General features: G+C 53.1%; 1 protein-coding gene across 1 annotated transcript; it reads left to right on the forward strand.

The window, feature by feature from the left end:
- The first annotated feature begins 5,397 nt into the window (after positions 1–5,397).
- WNT3 (Wnt family member 3) lies at positions 5,398–18,668 on the forward strand. The gene is made up of 4 exons (XM_071728537.1): positions 5,398–5,625; positions 15,666–15,931; positions 17,619–18,104; positions 18,568–18,668. The coding sequence occupies exons 1-3, from the start codon at positions 5,499–5,501 to the stop codon at positions 18,096–18,098; spliced, it is 873 nt and encodes a 290-aa protein (XP_071584638.1). The 5' UTR covers positions 5,398–5,498; the 3' UTR covers positions 18,099–18,104; positions 18,568–18,668.

Raw genomic sequence — 18,668 nt, forward strand, 5'->3', positions numbered from 1 at the left:
GACCCTCCTGCAGTGCCTGGGGGGACTGAGCCCTCCTGGAGAGGCTGCTGGAGGAGGGGTCTGCAGCTCCAGGTAGGAGACAACTCACAGAGGAGGCAGCATGGGCAGAATGGACAATAAATAAATAAAACTCCCTCAGGAGCAGGAGGGATTGAAGCAGCATGAGCTGTGCCCCTGTGAGAGCTCTCAGGGATGCTTCACTCATTTCTAAGCAGCCACAGGTTTGGGTGTGATTCCTCAGTGAACTTTTGACTTTGGGAAGGTTTTAGGAAAGGTTTCTGAGGTTTCTGGCCTTTAGGTGTGACTAAATAAAGAGAGAATCTTAACTGGACAGAATCTGGCTTTGCAGCCTGCTGAATTTTGTGCAGATCATGCAATTCAAACACATAATTTAATGAGGTAATTTTAAAACACACCATCTGGGAACAAAGTTCTCTTGTTCAAGAGCCCACATCACACTGGTGTGTAAATTCTACAGAGACCATGCAGGGGCAGAAATACAGCAAACCCTTAAACCCCCCTCATGCCCAGGGATCTTGGCTCTGGAGTTTTCACCTCCAATACTCAGGCAGCTGAATCTCTTTTTTTTTAAAAAAAAAAAAAAGATTCAGTTCCTCTCTGTTCTGCAGAGCCCACCAATGACTGCAGAGTTTGGTGCAGAGTCTGGGTGACCTCTCTAACCACAAATGGTGACTCTGCAGAAAAGCTCCAAACTCCAGAGAGGTTCAGCAGAGATGAAATAGTGGGTGATGTGTGAGCAAAGGCTTGGGATTCACTGAAGCTCCCCAGTTCCCTAGAAAATGCAATGTTCCCTGTGTGGGTGCTGCCAGCTTCTTGTCTGCTCCCCATATCCAGCCAAGACCTGGCAGTTCTCAAGCTCCCCTGTGCTCCCAGGAAAAACTTTCCCTTTTGCTGCTCTTGATCTTCAGACAAACCCAGAGATTTTTGTCTGACCCTGGTCACAGAGGGCTGCAGTCAGACAAGAACTCAGAGATGGGGATGCTGTAGCAGAGCTCAGACCCCTGGCTGGAGGCAGCAGGGCTGGAGGCAGCTGTGTGTGCATGGGGACCCCTCTGTCAGAGATTGGGGAGCTTCCTCAGCTCTGAGCTCAAAATGAACACCTGCACTTGGCAAAAACTCTCTGAGCATCACATCAGCTGAGCTGGGTGGGGTTCAAAAGGTGCCATGAGGGAAGGAAGGGGTCTGGGGCTGCTCTGGGAAGGTGCCCCTCATCATTCCCCTCTGCTGCTGTGGATCTTGCACAGCCCTTCATCTGCTCCAGGGAAAAAGATAAAATTCCTGGGAAAGGCTCATGCAAGTCCTGGCTCCCAACGTGCACTTCTATGTGTCACTGCAAGACAGTGGGATGCCAGCCTGCACCATTGTCCATTTTAAAGCAGAACATGGCCCAGGATTGGAAAAAGCCAAATATATATCTAAAAATAGTACAATGAGAAACCCTCCCAGCAGAGAAAGATTTTCTCTAGGACAGTGGGTGGCAAACAAGGCCTGAGCTGTGAGCTGGCTTTGTCCTGCTGGGCCACAGCTTCCCCAGAGCATTATAAGGGCTGTGGGGATGGACATGGGGCACAAGCAGGATGGGCTTTGCCTGACAGGGACCTGAGTTCTGTGGGAGGAAACACCCTGGCTGAAAAGAACCTCGGTTCTACCAGCCCCTGGGAGCTCTCAGGGGGTGTTTGTAGCTGTGGGTTGCAAAGAGTTTAGGAAAAGCAGTTATTTAATTGAGGCTGAGGGTGAGCAGAGCCCTGAAGGGAGCTGGTTCTCTGCACAGCCAGGAGCCAAAGGAAATCTGGGTCTGTGAGCACACGGAACCTCCCACCCCACAGGTCCCAGAGAGCAGAGTCCCTGATGGGATCTCCCTCATCTCTGGATTCACCACATCCTCTGCTCCTGCACAGATCTCCAGGTGTGCTGGGGCTCCAGGGCTGAACACAAATGCTCTTTCTAACAATTTTGTCAAGAGAAGGGGCACAGTGGTGTAGAGGATCCCCACAGCACCTCTAGATTTACACGGGAGATCCCTTGGGAAAGGCAAGGCAGAGCTGCCATGTGAAAAGTCTCCATCTCCCTGGCACAAGACCCTGGGACAAGTTCAGCTCTGCTCTCTGTCTGCTCTGCCCTGTCCATGGGGTTGGTGGTGTCCTGGGTGTAGGGAGGAAAAAGAAAAAATTGCTCTTCAGACTGATCCACTTACAGCTGTCAGGTATAGAGCCAGAAAACATTCCCTCAGCAGCACATCCCAGAAATTTCATCCTGCATTTCAAGGAAAAAGCTGCAACACTGACCTCAGGCAGTGGCAGCTGGCACAGATGCTGCCCCACTTTGGAGGTCGGAACACATCCTTCATCCCAATGTTGATATTTTCCAGGGCTGGGGAGGGAAAAACCAGGTTTCTGTCCACCCTGCTGGGCTCTCAGGATCCACTAAGAATGGCAATAGTTTCATGGGATTGCAGCAAAGAGACAGAGGTGGCCAAATCAGATTGTGCCCCAAGAAGCTGGTCCCCTCCTCACTTTTCATTTTCCTTTTTAATCACAAAACTGGAATGGGAACCCTGTGTGAGCAAACCCTTCAGGTCAGCCCTCACCATGCCCTGCACACAGCAGGTAAAACCTTTTTCCAAGAAGTTTCTCCACCTCCTCCCACAAGAGGAAGCAGTCACTGGGGTTCAGCTCTGGCTGGTCAGCCCCTGGTCCTCAGTGCTCCCAGCAGCTCCCAGTTTCCTGCAGAGGGGAAAGAAGAAAAGTCCCAGCAGCTTCTGTGCTCACTGGCAGGAACCCTTTCTCAGTGTTCATCCTAAAAACCCTTCTCAATATGTTTTGTCACAGTTCTACCCTGGCCAAATCCTGCTCCTTTCAAACTCCACTACATCTGATTTAATAGAATCACAGAATGTCAGAGCTCGAAGGGAACTCAAGGCTCCTCTGCTCCATCCCTTCTTGTGTTATTGTTTAATGATATTGTTTGTCTGAGCTGTCCCAGCACCCCCTTGAGCTGAGACTTCAAACTTTCCGAATTGGGGGAATCCTCCCCTTCCCCTGGGAGATCATTCCCATGTCCCTTGATGTCGTGTGTCATACACACAAGGACTTTGTTGGTCACCTCTGTAGGGAGGACAATGTTGAGAAGGAGAGCCCTGGTACTGGGGTGCATCCTTAAAGATCATCTTTAAGGAACCTTCCAAACCAAACCATTCTGTGATTCTATCCATGTGGGGATGTGAGTCACCTCCTCAGGGAGGCACCCATCAGTAATTGCAGAGCATTTACTCCCAGAGCTTCAAAACCAATGGGAACCACAGAGCTGCTGCCTCCAACACCATTGATGGGAACAAAAGGAGCCACTGGCCTGAGAGACAGTGCCAGGACTTCTGAGAGATTTAAGGGGATTAAGTAGAAAAAGAGAAAAGGAATTTCCCCTGGGTTTGCCAGAGGCACTCCTGCTCCTTGTGCTCTGCACGTGCACATCTCTGCTCACACTTACACAGCAGTGAACAGGAGTCTCCCAGCCAAGCAGAGCTGCCCAGGAGTGTGCTTAACATCAACATCTGGGCTGTAAGGTGAAAATGTGTCTGTGACCTCCTGCAGGTAAAGCTGGGGCAGGGAGCAGGGGTGGGAAGAAGCCCTTTCCCTTTGAGGTGATGATGAGAGAGCCCCCATAGAGAGATGTGGGCATGAAAGTATCACGGAATCCCAGAGTGGTTTGGGTTGGAAGAGACCTTAAAGCCCCCCCAGTGCCCCCCCTGCCATGGGCAGGGACACCTCCCACCAGCCCAGGGGGCTCCAAGCCCCATCCAACCTTCAACACTGCCAGGGATGGGGCAGCCACAGCTTCTGGGGGCAACCTGGGCACCCAGGGGCTCAGCACCCTCACCCCAAACAATTTCTCCCTCCCTTCCTGCCCAAGATCTCCTCTCCATCTCCCCTCTTGCAGCTGCAAACCCTTCCCCCTCATCCCATCCCTCCAGGCCCTTGTCCCAAGTCCCTCCCCAGCTTTCCTGGAGCCCCTTCAGGCACTGGAAGGTGCTCTAAGGTCTCCCCATGGGATCCTTCTCTTCTCCATCTGAACACCCCCAACTCTCTCCCCCTGGCTCCAGAGCTGCTCCAGCCCTCCCAGCAGCTCCAGGGCCTCCTCTGGAATGGCTCCAGCAGCTCCGTGTCCTTCTGCTGATGGGGACCCCAGGGCTGGACACAGCTTTACCCCAGGGGGGTCTCCCCAGAGGGGACAATCCCCTCCCTGTCCCTGCTGCTCACACCAGGGTATGGATGTGCTCAGTTGCCCATGCAGTGCCTGGCCTGTGGGGTTTCTGCACTGGAAGCAGCTGAGCTCATCCCATTCTCTCTGGTATAGACCCAGCTACTCATTCACAGCTCTGACCCCATGTTCTGTAGGGAAACTGCAGGATGGTTTCGATACTCAGCAGGAGCTGTAGGACCATCCCTGGATGTGTGTAACATCAGGCATCTTGGTGCTTCTCTGAGCAAATATCTGTCTTCACCCTGCAGTAACCATTTCTAGCCATCTAAGCAGTTTGACCACGTAGTTAATGGTGGGCAGTTGGCAAGTCCATGAACCTATAGGAAAAGGTCCTCTCAGATGTCCCCTCAGAACCTTCAGCATGTCCCAGGACATCTGCCTGGCTCACAGGAGCTGAAGTCCATCAGGATGGAGCCGTGGGGATTTATCCTGTTGGAACGTCCTGCACTGGTGTCAAGGCAGCCTGGGACACATGGCAGTGACGTTCCTGACCCCAGAGAATTCCCTCTGCAGTGAATGGGGAACCCTCTGCTGATGAATCCTAGAATCACAGAATCCCAGTGTCAGGTTGGGAGGGACCTCAGGGCTCATCTGCTCCAACCCTTCTCCTGTTATTGTTTGTCTGAGCTGTCCCAGCACCCACTGAGCTGAGACTTCCAATCTCTGACTGTCCTCATGGGGAAAACTCTTCCTGTTTTGTTGAACCTGGCATTGGGCAGGATCCTTCCCATGTGGCCCCAATGACGAAGCTCTCAGGTCGGTGTCTCCTGACACACTGCATGGTTTCCCAGCTCCCAGGTGTTGCTCCTGCAGATTCAGTTCCTTTATCAGGTCCCTCATCCCCATGGGGACACCTCAGCTGCCTGGGAATACCCTGAGTGGCTCCAGGGGTCTCCATGAGCTGTGTCCAGGAGTGTCAGAGTCTTCAGAAGTGGCAGCCCTCCTCACATTGGTGTGAGGCAGTAGAAAGTCTCTCATGTTCCTATGAAATTCCCCTTTTTCATGCTTTGTTTCTGCTCATTTTCCCATGGGTTCAGCTGCTGGGATGGTGGTGGGGACATGACCATTGGGTGCCAACCCTCCCTCTGTCCTCTGTCCCTTGCAGGTCCCTTGCCTTAGGTCAGCAGTACAGCTCCCTGGGGTCCCAGCCCATCCTCTGTGGCTCCATCCCTGGCCTCGTCCCCAAGCAGCTCCGGTTCTGCCGTAATTACATCGAGATCATGCCCAGCGTGGCTGAGGGGGTGAAGCTGGGGATCCAGGAATGTCAGCACCAATTCCGGGGCCGCCGCTGGAACTGCACCACCATCGATGACAGTCTGGCCATCTTTGGGCCTGTCCTGGACAAAGGTAGGGACTGGAACCAGGGCTGTGGAGAGGGCTCTGCCCGTGGGCTGGAGCTGTCACAGCTCAGCCTGGAGATGTTGGATGGAGGGACAATGGCCCAGGCTGCCAGGAGGGGCTTGGAGATCCCTGGAGATGTTCAAGGTGAGGCTTGAAGAGGCTCTGAGCACCCTGATCTGGGTGAGGGTGTCCCTGATACTGCAGGGCTGGGACTGGGACCTTTGGTGATCCCTTCCAACCCAAATCCCTCTGGGATTCTATTAGTGCCCCACTGGGAACACACTGGGGACAGGGTTAGGGTTTTCCTTGCTTTCAACCCTAATTTCTCCAATTGATTTTTTCCAATTTTGAGTGTCTGTGTGTGTGTGTGTTACACCAAAAGAGGTAATGAGGGGAGGGGCAGTTCTCACCCCAGAGTCTCTCAGAAGGACCAGGTAGGGGAAGGTCTCTGTTCTATCTCCATGCATGCTCATGTGCTCTGGGATGATGGGCTCCATCCTCCCTGCCCAGGGTGTGCAGCACTTCCAACCAGGATCCTGCAGCCCCAAGAGAGGGGCTGTGGTTCCTTGGTGGGCTCAGGGCAGACTCCACACTCTCTGACAGAGGAGGCCTCTGCCAGGGAGAAGCAATGGTTGAACTCCATGGCCAGGCCAACTTACAGATGAGCCCAAAACACTCAGGGCTGGAAACAAAAAGGGGGAGAATAAGCATATTTTCCCTCTCCTCTCTCCAAATATAGATGCTTGCTCCTCTTCATCACCTCCTCCTGCCAGGCCACCTTTCTAGACCCACTGGTATGGACCAGGCACGATGGAACCATTGGTGAGGCACAATAAAGTTGAGGTTCCTGATGAGGTCACCGCTTGGGCATTGGACTGAGAAAAGTGAGATGTTGGGCCCCAGGACCACTGGGGACCTGTGCCGTGAGCCTGTAGCCATGGCAGATAACCATGGTGGCAGATAACCTATTCCAAGTCTCAGATGTCCAGTTACCAAACCAAGATCTCTGATTGAAACTTATTCCCATGAAAAAAAACGAGATGGTGGATGAAAAACTCCCCTCCATCCCACCCCCTGACTTTGTATGTGGGCACTGATGACAAAAGGGGATGTCCCATGGAAGTGCCCAGGGCCAGCTCACAGCTGTGGCTTTGCTCCTTCCAGAGGAGCCTGCTCTGAGGATTTGATGTGCTGAGCTCCTCCAGCTGGGAACAAAGCCAGGCCTGGAGCTTCTGCTGGCCCAGGGCATTTCCTTCCCTGACCCAGGAACCTGCAGACCATGGGGTCTCAGAGCTGCTCCCCTGCTCCACCTGAGCCCAACCACCCCTGCACTGCCCCTTCCACCACTGTGGGTGGGTTCAGGGACAGGTTGGATGGAACTATGAGCAGCTTGGGTCAGGCAGGAGGTGTCTCTGCTGGGGTTGGAACTTAGTGATCTTTAAAGTCTCTTCCAACCCAAACCAGTCTGGGATTCTATGATCTGTGACCTCCAGAAGGTTCCTCATCACCTCCAGGAGGAAGGGAGAAGGGGCTGAATGTTTGCAGGACTCTGCCAGAACCAGGACCCTGTACCCCTGCAAGGCTCAGACCAGAAAAGCTTTTCTGGGGTCAAATGCAGGGAGGGTGGAATGAAAGCCATGGAGCCCAGCAGATTCCTTGCTCTGACTCCAGGGCCACAAGGGAGACCTGCAGGTAACATCTTGGTTTGAGAGCTTCATAAATGCAAAGAAAACCATTTCTAGCTTCATTGGTTTTTGTCACCGTTTAACACTGGCCCGGCAATTAAACCGAGTGACAGACGCTCTCTATTAATCTCTCTCTCCTCCCTGATAAGAAAGGAAAGAGAATAACGGAGAGAGGCATGGGTTGGAAACTAAACTACACAACTTTAATGAAACAGTAATGATAAATAGGAAAAATTACTAAATATATACAAATATACAGGAAAATGGATACCACATTCCTCCCCCCTTTCCCCCAATAGCTCTCACGTCACCACCGAGGCTGCAGGGCAGCCCTGGGAAAGTCCAGGCTGGACTCCTGGAGTCGGCAGCAGTTGGGAACTGGAGGCAGGAACACACAGATAAGGGCTGGCACGGATCAGGACCACAGGCAGAGGAACGGACGGGATCCTTCCAGGATGCTGGGTGAAGGAAGGGAAGCAGGAAGGGCAGGAAGGGCAGGCAGCTGGAAGCTGGAAATCTGGCTTGGCCCTCGTGATCCCTCAAATTTATACTGAGGATGATGTATATGGGATGGAATCCTCTGTTTGGTCAGTTCTGGCATCTGTCTTGTCCGTTCCTCCCCAAAGGAGGCTGCAGGTGGGACCTCTTTATTCCTTCTGGAGGGTAAAATGCTCCTCAGAGCTGAGCAGTGTCCTTGGCTCTGCACACCATTCTCTAGCAGTAACTATAAACATCAAGTGTTACCAGTCCTAGAAACACACACTGTCTGAGAAACTTGCTGTTAATTTCAGCAAGTGCAACTACTTACAAGAGACCTAGCTAAAAGCAAAAGTATAAGACTGAAAATCACCTTTATCCTGGCCCAAACCAGGACAGTTTTGAAACATTTGAGTCTGTACAGTCCAGCTCAGTGTGTTGATTGAAAAAGCCTTTAATCTTTGCAATGACATGGGAAATGGGAACCTTATGGTAAGGCCTTTACGAAACTGGAGAAATTGGGGCTGAAAACCAGGACAGCAAAATCCTTCCCAACAGCCTCCTGGAGTCCCTATGTGTCTCCTGCTGAATCTTTCTTACAAAACCACGATATTCTTACAGAATCAGAGAATATGCGAAGTTGCAGGGGACCCATCAGAACCACACAGTCCAACTCCTGTACCTGTGCAGGGCACCCCAGGATCACACCAGGTGCCTGAGAGCATCATCCAAACACTTCTTTAACTCAGGCAGGGCTGGTGCTGCTTGGTGCTGCTTATTCTGCCTATAAACAGTTCATTTTATGTTTTTCCAAGTTGCAGTCCTCCAGTCATGGTGCAGTTTCCTGAACATTTCCTGCACATTTCAGTGGAAGTGACCATTTGGGTTAAAGTGTGATTCTTTGCAGAAGTCAGGATTGTAATAGGGGATCAGGAGATTTAATTCTCCCCTGTTCTGCCAGGCTCTGGTTGGGGTTTCTGCTGTATTTACTGCCAAATAACTCATCACCAAGGCTTGCCACACGACAGCATTCTGCCTAATAAAAGCACACCCTAAAGTGCAGCACTCACGAGAGCAGAAAGGTTGAATTTTCTTTCAAACGATCAAAACTCATCAAAAACTACCATCAAATTTTTAAACACATCATGAAAGAACTCTTCTAGCATACAGGCACTGAAAAAATCTCTCAGCACCATCTCTGTCAGCATGACAGCTCTTACAAACTGCCTGTGAACCATCCTCCCAGCAATGAGCAAAATGAACTTTGAATTTATGAAGAATATTTTAAGATTATTTGGGATGCAGGGACTACAGCAAAACCTCACATGCAAACATGCCTCAACACTTCCCTGCACACCAAGCTGACAAACTAAAATATCATCCATCGCTCAGAAATTTGTGACAGATGGAAAAAAATTATTGAGCACGTTTGTTTTACAGCTTTCCCCATCATCCTGGGATGCACCGACAGATCCTGAGACAGAACTGCCAGGCAATTAGCTTGAAAAGTGTTATTTATTCTTGTGTCTCACTCCCCTGTAAGTAGAACAGTTAAAAATAAACAGCATCACCCACAAATAACGACACATCAAAGTCCAACCCAGTTGGTTGTGGTTATTATTTACATTTTCTAAACGTTCTGCTGCCTTGCCACTGAGGCCTTGAAAAATTCATGAGCAGAGAGAGGATGGGACTGATTTCACCTACGAAGCAATGGGTGACTCCAGGAAAGCCTCTGCCATTCCCGAAGTTTTCAGCCCCAGTAGCTGCAGAGAAACTCATCACATTTTCAGCCCCATCCTTCTGAAGGAAGAGATAAAACCTTGGCCACACGAATATTCTTGTCCTGACCTGATGGATCTCATGGGCTGGGATGAATCTGGGCACCAACACTGGTGGCTGCCATGGAGGCTGTGGATGGAGCTGTTGGACATTTTTTTTTGGCTTTGTGACATCTCCTCTCCCAGGATCTTGTCCCATCTGCCTGAGGTGCAGCAACAACAGAAATTGAGAGTTTTGAGCCCATAACCTGATGACACACACACTGCTGCAGCTTGCAGAGTGTGTTAGAAATACCAAGCCCAAAATATCCAGCCTTTAAGCTGTGATAACCACCTGGATGAAACCACCTCCAAGAATCAGAGGACCATTTCAGTTAATGTCATTGAATGCTCCCTTAGGATGATTGAAGCTATTTTGGGAGGAAAAAAAAAAACTTCAAAGATGTAGTTCTCACAGCAATAGCATGGAAAATAATTTCTAATATAGCCTGAGAAGAAATTGAAGATAATTTCATTTTAAAGGAGCTGCAAAAATGTTAATCATCACAGTTGCTTCCATTCAAGCACACCTCAGCCTGAGGAGCACTGGACTGTGGGTGAATGCTGGAGCTGTTGGCAGTGGTTGGGCTGTGCAGACCCTCTCCCAGTTCTTGTGTTTAAGCCTTCCTTGGTGTCTTCTTCTGGGCACCTCATCCAGAATTCCAGGGATGGTATCAGCATGGGACCATAGGGGACCCCTTCCTGAAATAGCCTCGGGGTTCCTGCCCCCAGCTCCATCCCCATCTTTCTTCTCTTCCCAAATTCACCATAAAATTCTCATCTTCCCTCTCACAATCTCCAGCACAGAATCATGGAATTCCAGACTGGGTTTTCATAGAATGGTTTGGGTTGGAAGGGACCTCAAACCCCCCCCAGTGCCACCCCTGCCATGGGCAGGGACACCTCCCACCAGCCCAGGGGGCTCCAAGCCCCATCCAACCTTCAACACTGCCAGGGATGGGGCAGCCACAGCTTCTGGGGGCACCCTGGGCACCCAGGGGCTCAGCACCCTCACCCCAAAGAATTTCTTCCTCAGTGTCCCCTTTTCCAGTTTTAAGCCATTAACCCTTGTGTGCTCCTACATGTCTGTGTCCCAAGTCCCTCCCCAGCTTTCTGCAGCCTCCCCAGGGCCTCGAAGGCTTCAAACAGCAAAGCCATAAACAGCAAGCAGAGCACAGCCAAACCCTGGGGACTGATGTGGTCCCATTCAGGGGCTGCTGAACACCAGCCCGGGCTACAGGCTCTGCCTTGACCACCCTAATTTCCCCCATGGCCCCTGCCCAAAGGTTTTTGACATAAAATGCTGTAGCTGTTTGTTTCCCAGGGCTACTGAGTAGCTTCCTGCAAGTTGGTTTGTTTAGGGTGGTTTTTTTTACATTTGCTTTTTTTTCCCTTTAACAACCCCAGCATGTGGAGTAAGATCATGTTTTTACAAGCAAATTCTCCAAGATGATTTATGCAGCAGGTGTGCAGTCTGGGTTAAGGAGGGAAGAAAAACCTGCTTCCCCCCTTCTCTCCTTCTCTTTTCTTTTTAAAATAAGGTCAGTTCTTATTAAAAGACAACATCTCTTCCAGCCAAGTCCCACCCCAAAGCCAAGGCTGAGCCAACAGAGTTGCTGGTGCTGCCCTGGGAGGGTGAGGGGTTACTCTGTGTTAGTGAGAAACTCTGAGATTTTGGTTAAAGTGCAGTGCCATGAGCTGGCTGGGAGTGCAGGAAGCTGGAGAACAGCTCCTGGGCTGGATTAGAGCTCTCTGAGCCACGGGCAGGGCTGGATCTGGCAGGAGCCTCAGAAGCATCAGGAGCAGGCACCATCCCCGCTTCTCTGCCCCTCGCTCCGCTCCTCCTCTCCCTCTCCAGGGGAATCCCGCAGGTTCTCCAGGGGGACCCGCAGGTTCTCCGGGAGCCTCCTCCATGCCCTGGATGCTGAGGGGGGTCTGGCGGTGTGTGGCTGAGGGGAGGGGCTGCAGGTGCAGCGCTGGCAGATGGGTCCGGGGCTGCCTTTGGGGGTCCCTCTGTGCCGGGCTAAGCCCCTGCCACGAGCTGTGAAAAGGCAGCCCCGCACCACGATAACCCCACGGCTTTTCTCAGCCGTGACACCCGCAGTCATTTGCATCTAAACAGGGGTGTGTGGGATCAGGGGCCGTCTTGATATAAACTCAACAGCTTAACGGGAGGGGGAGGGAAAGGAGAGAGAGGGGAGAGAGAAAAATAAGCTTATACCGATGAGAAAGAGCTAAGCTTCCTCCCCTACTGTGAGCCAGGGCGAGCGGGACCATCCCAGCCCCGCAGTCGTTTCAAATCGGTGCCGCATTCACACGCCCTTTGGGCCATTCTGCTCCGGTGGCGGGGGGCTGGGGACAGCCATCAATAGGGATTTCCCAGCCGGGCTGGCGGGATTGGAGGGTGACGGCAGGACAGGGGAACATTGCCCCGTTGCTACGAGGTGCTCTTGGGGAATGCCAGTGCTCTGTGCCGTGGGTACGCTGGCCGGCGGAAACATTCTGCATTATGCTGGTAATAGAGTGTGACACGGAGGGAACAATGGGAAATTGAGTGTCCCAGCAGGTAACGGGCCCGGCTGGGAGACAGTCGCAGTGGTGCACTGTCAAGACGGCTCTAATCCTCCCTCGCCAGCCCCTCCCCTGGTTCTGGGAACTCTGCTCCCGCATTTCATCTCTGGGAAATTCTCCCGGCTCCTCGCCCAGACCCAGGGGAGAATTCCAAGGCGAAGGGGTTTGTGCTCACTGCTTTCCCCCCCCCCCCAGCCCCGGCAGGGTGGGCAGAGCTCACGGGGGTGCTGGGGGGTGCAGCCCCCCGGGATGGTTCAGATCCTCAGCTCCCATCCCAGCACAGAGCCCGCTCCATCCCGTGCCCGGCGCCTTCCCAGCCCCTCGGAAACAGGAGCAGAGGAGATGTCAGCCAGGAGAGAGACTCGTGTCCCCCCCGGCTGTCCTGGGATGGAGCCAGGGGACTGCCCAGCTCCTCTGATCTCATCTGGTTTAACTGACTGGCCACCCAAACAGCTTTTGTCAGGTTGAGCCACTCCGGTTGGAGCAGTCACCTCCACCCGGCCCGGAGCCCCCGGTGGTACCAGAATAAGTAGCTGGTGAACGATACCGAAGGGAACATGAGCAGGTAGAGGCTGAATCCCTCTGTTGGAGGTGAGGAGGGAAAGGAGGCAAGAGTCTAAACTAGAATCACAGACTCAGCATGGTTGGAAAAGACCTTCAAGATCATCAAGTCCAACTGTAAACCTTACACCACCGCAACCACGAAATCATCTCCCAAAGCTCCACGTCTACCCAGGGGCAGCAACTCCACCACCTCCCTGGGCAGCCTGTGCCAATGCTTCACCACTCTTTGGGTAAAGAAATTTTTCCTAATATTCAGTCTCAACCTCTCCTGGTTCAACTTGAACCTGTTTTCTCTTGTCCTAAAATTAAAAAAAAAAAAGTAAAAACCACAACGTGGTCCCACTGGCCAAGACAGGATTGAGCAGCCCTGGTTTAGGATCCAAGATCTGAGCTGCAGGAGAGGAGAGCAGGAGGCACATACCCACGAGCTGCCTCTTCCCATTGCCTCTGTTTGAGGTTCCTGGGGGTTGGGAGCTTCCCCCAACCTTTGCAGGGAAGGCCAAGGAGCAAGACCTGGTGCAGGGCACAAGGCAAGAACAGGTCAGGGATGGACAGGGCAGGGGAGAAGATGGTTCACAGCACCCACTCTCAGAGGATGGGACAGTCCCCAAGGTCATCACTGGTCTGCAACAGCAGAAAAGTTTGGCTTTGACCCACATCCCATGACAACTGTCCTGGTTGTTCAGTCCCATTACACCCATGAGGCAGCTGGAGCCACCTCCCCAGGACACCACCCACCCAGGAGAGTCCTCAGACAATGCTCCAAGCAATGCCTGGTTCCACCAGAGAGGCTCTGAACAGAACAGAACAGAAAGATGTCCCCAAGGAGAAAACTCTGAGTTTTATTTACACCATGCTTGGGGATGCCTGTATTTGGTTTTCAGCTGTACTGAAGTCAAGAGTCAAACTCCTGTTGATTTCAAAATGAGTAAAAGTAGTTCAACAAACACACCACAAAAAAAAAAAAAAAAAAAAAAAAATTTGTAAAAGCATCCCAAGCAGAAGCAGAGCTGTGTATCTGAACAGCCAGGTCATGTCTACAGGAACCCAGAACCTAGTAACCAAGTCCAGAGACTGAAGTTTCTGTGCTTGTGCTGAGCAAGGAAAATCAGCAGGGATTTCTCAGTCTGTGTCCTAATGCAGGAGAGAGCTCCCACCTGCCCTCAGCTGTGCTGGAATCATGGAATCCTTCTGGTTGGAGAAGCCCTTTAGGATCCTGGAGTCCAAGCCTTCCCCCATCCCTGCCCAGGCCACCCCTGCCCCATGTCCATCATCCCCACATCTCCAGGGCTCTGAAACCCCTCCAGGGACGATGGGGACTCCAGCCCTGCCCTGGGCAGCCTGGGCCAGGCCCTGACAGCCCTTTCCAGGGAGAAATTGTCCCCAAGCTCCAACCTAAACCTGGGAAACTTGAGGCTTCCCTCCAGCCCCACCATTCTGCAGCTGCAAGGGAGTGTTTGCTTCTCCCCACCCTTCTGGAGAGAGTAATTAAGCCCAGAAGAAGATGCAGAGAGGGTCAGTCAGCCTGAGGAGTGTCATGGACAACATTTCTGGAAAGACTTCACAAATGGGGCTCTCTGAGCACTGTAGAATGGAGGTTTTGCTCTCTGCAAGGACCCCAAAGTAAATGCAGGGGCCATTAAAAGCCCCTTGAAGATGAGAGCCCATGTGAGCACAGGAACAAAGGCTATGAACTGGCTGGGCTCCAATCTGGGTTGAAAATTCAAAGAGAACCATTATCCTGGCTCCAAACCAGTGGAAGGGCCACCAGTCAGAGCAGCAGCAAAAAGACCCGAGTCTGAGAGCCTGAGAGCAGAGTTCAGAGCAGGTCACCACCTCTACAATGACCTCCTGAAGAGTTCAGAGACCCAGATACACTCTGCAAGAAACACCCTTTCAGTTTAACAGGGTATTGTCCAATTCCAGAGTGCAAGACTCCCAAAAACATGACATTAAACTCATGGACATCACAGTAGGAAAATGCCATCACATTACATGGGCAACATCTCTTTCTGTATCCTCTAAAGCCAGCTTGAGGTCTTCTCACAGTATTATTGTTATTTGGTGTTTCTAACACTTCAGAAGTTACCTCTGGCAGCAGCAGGCCAAGGAAACCTGTCTGAGACTCACAGAACCACAGAATGTCCTGATGGCTCCATGGCAGCTGCTGCTTTAGGTGTCCCAGCAGCACCTCAGTACTGGGCTCAGGTGATTTCTATCAAGACCAACACACCCCAAATAAGATTTTCCTTCTGTTTATGGAAGGGCCCCATGTCCAGGCAGAAGGTCCTGCAGTGTGCAGGGCTGATGGAGAGGTTTAGGGTTGTGATGGAGAACAGGAGCTCCCTGGTGAGCTTGGAGATCCAGAGCAACAGTTCTGGCCTTTTCCACCCATCCTGCTTGGCCTTGTCCTTCTCAGCCCCACCTGAAGCTAAAATCCCCAGGATGAGCAGGGAGAGTCTGAGCCCTTGCCCTGCCATGGTCAGAGGTGGACAAGGTGATGGGCAGAGGTGAGGTACCTGGAGACATTTAACAGGAATTCTCAGCTCCTGGGCTCTGTTCTGCTGCTGCCTCTCCTGTATCACCTGGAACCTTTCCCCATTTCAGTCTGTGCATGAGCCTCACCTCCCTTTGGGCTGCCTCCAGCTCTGGGGTCTCTCTCTGGGTTTTCAGACCAGGTATTACCCCACTCTTTCCTCAGGCCCCTCAAGCTCTCCCTGAGGTTTTGGTTGGGTTTGGGGGAAACGTTGTCCTTGGGACAGAGCAGGAGCCAACCCCCTCCCCTCTCCTGACCTGGGGCAGAAACAGCTCCCTGAACAAGGAGCAAATTTTGCTTTTCAGTGAGGTTTAGGTGATGCTGGAGGAGGTTGGGAAGGAGAACAGCAGTGTAACCCTGACTGACCCCCCCGTGGGCTCTGTTCCTCCCCAGCCACACGGGAATCTGCCTTCGTCCACGCCATCGCCTCGGCCGGGGTGGCCTTTGCTGTCACCCGCTCCTGCGCCGAGGGCACCTCCACCATCTGTGGCTGTGACTCCCACCACAAGGGACCCCCAGGAGACGGCTGGAAGTGGGGGGGGTGCAGCGAGGATGCTGATTTTGGGGTGCTGGTGTCCCGGGAATTCGCGGACGCCCGAGAGAACCGCCCAGACGCGCGCTCGGCCATGAACAGACACAACAACGAGGCGGGCAGGACGGTGAGTGCTCCACAGGGACACAGCACCCATCACCCCGGGATGGCCCAGCCCGCCTCCCCCTGACACCCCAGCACCCCAACCATGCCCAGGCAGGAGCTCTCTGGGGTTATTTTCCAGGTCACAGCATCTCCCCTCTCTCCAATCAGATGGGAAGGGGTTAAGAAAAGCTGAACCCTGTTGGCCCTTCCAGCACAAACCTCTCCCAGGGCAGCTGTGGGGACCCCCCTGGGCTGCCCCAAACCCCACGTTGAGAGGTTTCCTCCCATGCTGCTCCTTCCCCTCTGCTCCCCATTGAAACTTTGTCCCACTGCTGATTCCTTGGAGCACCTGATCCTTGTCAGTCCCTTCCAGATGAAACATTCCATCCCCTTCCTGCTGCCAGCAGGGCCTGGGGCTGTCCCAGCTCCTGTGCAAAGCTGGGTGGAAGCTGTGACCTGTGTCACCCTGGGACAGTGTCCTGTAGAGAAACCCAAAGAAACCTCTCAGGATTGTAACAAAAATCGGTGACATTTTGCTCCACACAGAAGGTTTCTGAGGAAGAGAGAGCACCAGGTCCTTGGGCTGATGATTTTACTCCCTCTCTCATGCAGACTGCCAAGACACGGGGGTTGTTCCACATCCACGGGTGTCAGGGACATCCTCCAGCCCTTGGCTTCTCTGGGTTCTGATTGTTCACAGGGAGGGACAGAGCCTGGGACTGGATCAGATGGGATCAGTTTGGGTTAGACTGGGCTGCACGGATGCCATAACATGAGGAAAGGCTGAGGGGGCTGGGAGCTGGAGGAGGAATCTCAGAAATGCCCCACAGATACCCACAGGCTGGGTGCCAGGACGGGGGGACCAGGCTCGTGTCCAGTGACAGGAGAAGGGGCAATGGTCACAAACTGGGACATGGGAGGTTCAACAAAACACAAGGAGCAACTTCTCTACTGTGAGGGTGGCAGAGCCCTGGAACAGGCTGCCCAGAGAGGTGGTGGGGTCTCTGGACACATTCCCAACCCACCTGAACACCCCCCTGTGTCACCTGTTGGGGTTGACCCTGCCCTGGCAGGGGGTTGCATTAGATGATCTCCAGAGGTTCCTTCCAACCCCTGACATTCAGATGCCCCCACCCTAATGATTATTTTCTAGCACATCTCTGCCCGGAGATGTTTCTGCCTCACACCCAAGTTCCCAAACAAAACACCCAAACCCAGGCCTTCCAGCCCAATCTCAGATCACAGAATCACAGCATCACAGAATCACAGGATGTTTAGGTTGGAAGAGACCTCCAAGCTCAACCAGTCCAACATTTGACCAACCCCACACTCAACTCCTAACCTAACTCCAAATGCCACCAGGGATGGTGACTCCACCACTGTCCTGGGCCATCCCAATGCCTGACAACCTGCTCAGGGAAAAAGTATTTCCTAACATCCAACCTCAACCTCCCCTGGAGCAGCTTCCATCCATTCCCTCTGCTCCTATCCCATCCCTCGGGAGCAGAGGCTTTTTCCCCCTCCTCTCTCCAACCTCCCTCGAGGCAGTTGCAGGGATCCATACGGATCTCCCCTCCTCTTCTCCAGACTGAGATGCTCAGATCCAGATGTTTAAACCCAGGTACCAAAGTTGGGTGACTGAACACAACCCCTGGGTTTCAGGGGCTGCTGCTGACCTCCTGACCTCCACCTTTTCCCTCCCTGGACAGACCATCCTGGACCACATGCACCTGAAGTGCAAGTGCCACGGGCTGTCGGGCAGCTGCGAGGTGAAGACTTGCTGGTGGGCACAGCCGGATTTCCGGGCGATCGGGGATTTCCTGAAGGACAAATACGACAGCGCCTCCGAGATGGTGGTGGAGAAGCACCGGGAGTCCCGGGGCTGGGTGGAAACTCTGAGGGCCAAGTACGCCCTCTTCAAACCCCCGACGGAGCGGGATCTGGTCTACTACGAGAACTCCCCCAACTTCTGTGAGCCCAACCCCGAGACGGGCTCCTTCGGGACCAGAGACAGGACGTGCAACGTCACCTCCCACGGGATCGATGGCTGCGATCTGCTGTGCTGCGGCCGCGGCCACAACACCAGGACTGAGAGGAGGAAGGAGAAATGTCACTGCATCTTCCACTGGTGCTGCTACGTCAGCTGCCAGGAGTGCGTCCGTGTCTACGATGTCCACACCTGCAAGTAATGCCAGGTAGGTCCGGGGGTCTGCTGGGAAGGGCTGGGCGGGGATGTCCATCCCACCCGTGATCAGAGCCCGTGGGGTGGCCTCAGAGGACGGGGTAACAAAGTCGTGATGGATTTGGTACGGGCAGACCCTCCCACAGCCACCTCCAGCTCACGGCATCTCCCCCAAATGGGGAGGTCCAAGGCTAGAGCTGCCCCTGCAGACACCCGGGATGAGCCGTGGGAGGCTGAGCAGAGGGGACAGGGAATGCCACAGTGAGGATTGTCACGGTGAGGAATGAGTGGTCACAGCAGTCAGGGACACACAGACAGCAAACAGGAAGCTCCCAGCTCTGTCCTCCTCCCAGCTCTGTCCCATGGAAGTGCCAGTCCAGGGTTTCAGATGGAAATGGATTTTAGAGAGTGAAAGCTGAGGTAATGCAGGTTCCCTGTCCCTCCCTGACCCTCCTTTGGGGCTTTTGTGTTTTCAGGGCCCTGCAAACCACACAGATCAGGAGTTCCTGTCCTGGTGGGCTCCTCCAGGGGTGCTGAGGTCCCACCCCACATTCCCAGCTCCCACACAGCAGTGATG

The sequence above is a fragment of the Heliangelus exortis genome, chromosome 29 (genome assembly GCF_036169615.1).
Source record: "Heliangelus exortis chromosome 29, bHelExo1.hap1, whole genome shotgun sequence".
Lineage (NCBI taxonomy): Eukaryota > Metazoa > Chordata > Aves > Apodiformes > Trochilidae > Heliangelus > Heliangelus exortis.

What these genes read in the sequence shown, in the direction of transcription:
- WNT3 (XM_071728537.1), top strand. Translation starts at nt 5,499, where the DNA reads ATGCCCAGCGTGGCTGAGGGGGTGAAGCTGGGGATCCAGGAATGTCAG. An exon ending in TGGGCCTGTCCTGGACAAAG is followed by an intron (nt 5,626 to 15,665) that starts GTAGGGACTGGA and finishes GTTCCTCCCCAG; the next exon opens with CCACACGGGAATCTGCCTTC. An exon ending in ACAACGAGGCGGGCAGGACG is followed by an intron (nt 15,932 to 17,618) that starts GTGAGTGCTCCA and finishes CTCCCTGGACAG; the next exon opens with ACCATCCTGGACCACATGCA.